General features: G+C 45.1%; 1 protein-coding gene across 1 annotated transcript; it reads right to left on the reverse strand.

Moving 5' to 3' along the window:
* Positions 1–486: 486 nt before the first annotated feature.
* Positions 487–1,428, reverse strand: LOC122679032 (olfactory receptor 5AN1-like). Its single transcript, XM_043879306.1, has one exon. It carries the CDS (start codon positions 1,423–1,425, stop codon positions 487–489), a length of 939 nt encoding a protein of 312 aa, XP_043735241.1. The 5' UTR covers positions 1,426–1,428.
* Between the last annotated feature and the right edge of the window lie 3,898 nt (positions 1,429–5,326).

The following is a 5,326-nucleotide window of genomic DNA, read 5'->3' on the forward strand; positions in this document are numbered from 1 at the left end:
AGGCCAATAGTATATCTTGTCTCTGCGTACATTGTCATCAGAAACACAGAACAAACCTTGGCCACCACCACGTCTGGATTGCGCTGTGTCAGGACAGTTGGGAGAAAAGGTTTACACACTCCAGAGGTCTGTGTCAGCTGTCTCTTCTTCAGGGTCAGAAGCCCGAGATTGAACAGGGCTCGCTCTCAGAAGCAAAAGGGAAATAGCAAGGTTCTAAACCTTAACGTTTCACAAATACTTACAGATATATTAATAAATTTTGAGGCCATTCCTCATGGAGGATGAAAACTATGAATTTCCATGATGTAAAGACATCATGTTCATGTGGCAACAAGTCAGCTGTTGGTCCATATTTGCATATTGCATATCAGATTAAGCCATCTTTGTTAAAGGAGCCAGGACTTCTATAGTCCTTTCGTATGAATATTATTGAGGGTTAAGATGATTCTAAAAAGACAAATCCACCAGAAACCTCAGTCTATGGCCTCAGCAACAACCGCCCTTCTTTTGCAACCTCTTCAAGGCATCTTTGATTTCTTTGTTTCTCAGACTGTAAATCAAAGGATTCAGCATGGGAATCATCACCGTGTAGAAGACCGATGCAAATCTGTCAAAGCTGGAGGAACCTCCAGAGCTGGAGCTCAAATAGACAAACATCCCTGAGGTATAGAAGAGGCTCACTGCCGTCAGGTGGGAAGCACAGGTGTTGAAAGCTTTGGATCTGCCTTTCACGGAAGTGATCTTTAGGATGGAGATGACAATGTAAACATAGGATATCATGATAATGGAAACATTTACTATCCCAAAGATCATTGTTGATAAAGCAGTAAAGAGTTGTGCAGAGAACGTGTCAGTGCAGGACAGAACTAACAGCTGGGGCATGTCACAGAAGAAGTGGTTGATGACATTAGGCCCACAGAACTGGAAATTCAACATGAAACACAAATAGAATATAGAAGCAGAGAGTCCAGCCAAGTAGGATCCCAGCACCATCCGACCGCAGAGAACGGGCGACATGATTGAGGAATAGAGGAGTGGGTTACAAATGGCAGCATATCGGTCATAAGCCATGGCGGTCATGAGGCAAGACTCACTCAGCCCCATGGTTGAGAATACGAAATTCTGAATCACACAGTCCACATAGGTGATAATTTTCTGCTCCCGGAAGAAGTCGTAAAGCATCTTAGGGGCTGTGGCAGTCACGTAGCAGATGTCCATGAAGGACAGGTTACTGAGGAAGAAATACATGGGCGTGTGGAGGTGGGAGTCTATTCCTATTAAGATGATGAGCGACAGGTTACACGTCAGGGTCAAAATGTATATCACCAAGAATACAGCAAAAAGTACTGCGATGATCCTGGGAAAATCTGAGAATCCCAAGAGGATAAAATAAGTGATCTCTGTGATATTGCCTTCTCCAATCATTGACTTGACACTCCTACAATCAGAAAAGTGACAGAGGATACATTTTCTACTCGTGACATGGTAGCATTACAAGCCTCATATACAACATATTTTCCCCGACTACTGAGCACTGGAGAAGTGGAAATGCTTAGGGTCCTAGGGAAAGACCCCAGCTTTTCATCTTGAATTGTCAAGAAGTGCCTTCTCAGTGTTCCATGGACTATAAAGTCCATGGAATGCTCCGGGCCAGAATACTGGAGTGGGTAGCCTCTCCCTTCTCCAGGCAATCTCCCCAACCCAGGGATCGAACCCAGGTCTCCCTCATTGCAGGCGGATCCTTTACCAACTGAGCCACCAGGGAAGCCCAAGAAGGCTGGTTTGGGTGGCCTATCATTTCTCCAGCAGATCTTCCCAAACCAGGAATTGAACTGGTACCTCTACATTGCAGACAGACTCTTTACCAGCTGAGCCACAATGGAAGCCCAATTATTTTACGAGGTCTCACAAAAATTAAAAGGCATATTTTTTAAATTGACTCAAACTTTGAAATAAAGCAAAGTCTATCTCTGCCAAAACAATTGAAATTCTCTGCTTGTATGTCACAAAGAGACGTTTGGTTAAAACAATGAGGATTTTAAAGACCTCTGATGATTTAATATGTATAACTGTTGCTTTATAATAATAAAAGGTTAAGCAGCATCATTTCAGGATAAGTTTGAGCTAGCCCTTCTTCCCATGATGGTCACCCAAATGGGTTTTCAAGAATTTCTTTTTACCCATAAAAAATTACCTTGTTTACAATAACACCTCAATTTTTTACATATGTATTCAATACATCATCTCCAAAATAATCTGGAAATTTACCTTAATTTATATTCCCAATATACTTTTGTAGAGCGCAGCATGTATGCCCAATTGTTATGAAATAAGACTTCTTAGGGAAGCCGTGCACAAACTATTCTAAAGGGAGCCTAGTACAACTCACTACTAGCCCAATTATTGTCCTAATATTCGAATATTTTGCATGGTAGGCACCATCAGTTCAATGGACATGAGTCTGAGCAAATGCCAGGAGATACTGAAGGACAGGGAAGCCTGGCGTGCTGCAGTCCTTGGGGTCACAAAGAACCGGACACAACTGAGCAACTTAACAAGCAAACGATAAGTACTGTGGTTAAAGTTCCAACTTAGAGATATAGTTCTCAGTGACATAAGCAAGATGACAACAGAGGTCATGCCTGACTTCAGTTCCCCTCACCCGAAGAAAGAAAAGTGAAAGTTGCTCAGTCATATCTGACCCTCTGTGACCCCGTGGACTGTAGCCTGTCAGGCTCCTCTGTCTGCGGAATTCTCCAATGCCATAATATTGGAGTGGGTAGCCTATCCCTTCTCCAGAGGAACTTTCTGTCCCAGGAATCGAACCAGGGTCTCCTGCATTGCAGGTGGATTCTTTCCCAGCTGAGCGACCAGGGAAGCCCCACCAGAAAAACAATTAGCAGTTATTCGCAGACAAGGTACCAATGAAAAAATCCTCAAGTGCAATGATGAGGCTGAAGCGTCCCTGTGAACTAGAGAGATGGAAAAAGACCACATTAGGAGGGTGGAGGAGCGGACACATTTGACTGCATTGCCCCTCCCCTAGCTGCACCAAGAGGACCCTTCTCGGGCTGCAGTTTCTTTATGGAAAAGAGAGAGAGCTCAGTGTAGACCTCCAGCTCCCTCGGCATTATGGGTCACTTCTTAGGAAGACCCACTCTGGTCTCACGTCCTAGAAACCATGCAGGAATCTGTGGGGTGTGACCACTGAGAATGTCACTGCAACAAAGAGAGACAGGCCTTGGAACAGTCAGGGCTTGGATCTTGGCAGACTGAGTTTCAGCAGTTTTGCCTGATTTGGGACCCCAAAAAATGAGCTTTGCCATCCTGGGAGCCTCTTCTCCTGTACCTACGATTCATAACCCCATCTACTATTGAGGTTATTCAAGCATGGTAGAACACTCAGAAAATTCCATCACCCAGGAGCACATGAGGAGTGTCCAGACAGGCGCTCTGCCCATTTGCATGGCTCCATCTGGCCAGAGGACTTTGTGTGCAGTTCTGCCCAATTTGTTTCCCGAACAAGGAGCCTTGCCAGTCTTCGCCTGTTCTGTGGTTGTGTCCAGGCCAGAAGGATGATGTGTAGCCCTAACCGCTGCTGAACACAACCTTCAGCCCCACCATCCAGGAGAACAAACCAAAGCACATGGGAAACTGTGTAGCCCACCCCACAGCCCTGCTTGCAGCAGTGTGTGAGCAGAGAGCCTGACCTCTCAGCCTCTCTGCAGAGCCAAGCTATACCCCATGTGGCCAAGGAACTCGGGGTACAGTTCTTCTGACTTGGGTCCCCAGTGAGTGGGTCACAACAGCCTCGGAGCATATTCTGCAGCCCTGACCAAGTTGTGAAGTTAATTCCCAGCCCTACGTCCTGCTGGACAGAGTACTCAGTCCTGCTCAGCTCAGAAGCCTGGCCTGAGAATCCAGGTAAGAAGAGAAGCTGTCCTAATGCTACTCTTGGCCAAGAAACCAAAGCAGCAATCATATCAACTATTCCCAGCCAGCAGCATCTGCATCCCAGCCTCAGAGCCTGGGCAATGTCCTCACCCCAAAATAGACTTTGATCAGTATCACTATCACTTCAGTTGCTCAGTTGTGTCTGACTCTTTGTGACCCCACAAACTGCAGCATGTCAGGTCTCCCTGTCCATCACCAACTCTTCGAGTCTGCCCAAACTCATGTCCATCGAGTCAGTGATGCCATCCAACCATCTCATCCTGTGTCATCCCCTTCTCCTCCTGCCCTCAATCTTTCCCAGCATCACGGTCTTTTCAAATGAGTCAGTTCTTCACATCAGGTGGCCAAAGTATTGGCGTTTCAGCTTCAACATCAGTCCTTCCAATGAATATTCAGGACTGATTTCCTTTAGGATGGATTCGTTAGATCTCCTCACTGTCCAAGGGACTCTCAGGAGTCTTCTCCAACATCACAGTTCAAAAGCATCAATTCTTCAGTACTCAGCTTTCTCTATAGTCCAACTCTCACAGCCATACGTGACCACTGGAAAAACCATGGCTTTGGCTAGACAAACCTTTGTTGGCAAAGTAATGTCTCTGCTTTTTAATATGCTGTCTAGGTTGGACATCACTTTTCTTCCAAGGAGCAAGTGCCTTTTAATTTCATGGCTGCAGTCACCATCTGCAGTGATTTTGGAGCCCCCAGAAATAAAGTCTGTGACTGTTTCCACTGTTTCCCCATCTATTGGCCATGAAGTGATGGGATCAGACGCCATGATCTTAGATTTCTGAATGTTGAGTTTTAATCCAGCTTTTTCACACTTCTCTTTCACTTTCATCAAGAGGCTCTTTAGTTCTTCACATTCTGCAATAAGGTTGGTGTCATCTGCTTATCTGAGGTTATTGATATTTCTCCTGGCAATCTTGATTCAAGCTTGTGCTTCATCCAACCCATTCTTTGATAGCTAGCACAATTGATCAAGGTCACTGCCAGATGATCTATCTAGAACTCCAAGCTGAGCTGACTGGGGAAGGGCTGTCTCTACTAAAGCAAGCCTGGAAAATCTGGAAGTAGAGATCAAAAGTGCAGACACTAACAAAGGAATCAAGGATCATGAAAAATTAGGTAAATATGACACCACTAAAGGAAACTTATAAAGCTTTAATAGCTTTATAAGAATCTGCTGGTAAAGAATACACCTGCAATGTGGGAGACCTGGGTTCGATCCCTGGGTTGGGAAGATCCTCTGGAGAAGGGAACAGCTACCCATTCCAGTATTCTGGCCTGGAGAATTCCATGGACTGTAAAGTCTATGGGAGTGCAAAGAGTCAGACGTGACTGAGTGACTTTGCTAAAGGAATAAAGATCTATA

The sequence above is a fragment of the Cervus elaphus genome, chromosome 1 (genome assembly GCF_910594005.1).
Source record: "Cervus elaphus chromosome 1, mCerEla1.1, whole genome shotgun sequence".
Classification (NCBI taxonomy): Eukaryota; Metazoa; Chordata; class Mammalia; order Artiodactyla; family Cervidae; genus Cervus; species Cervus elaphus.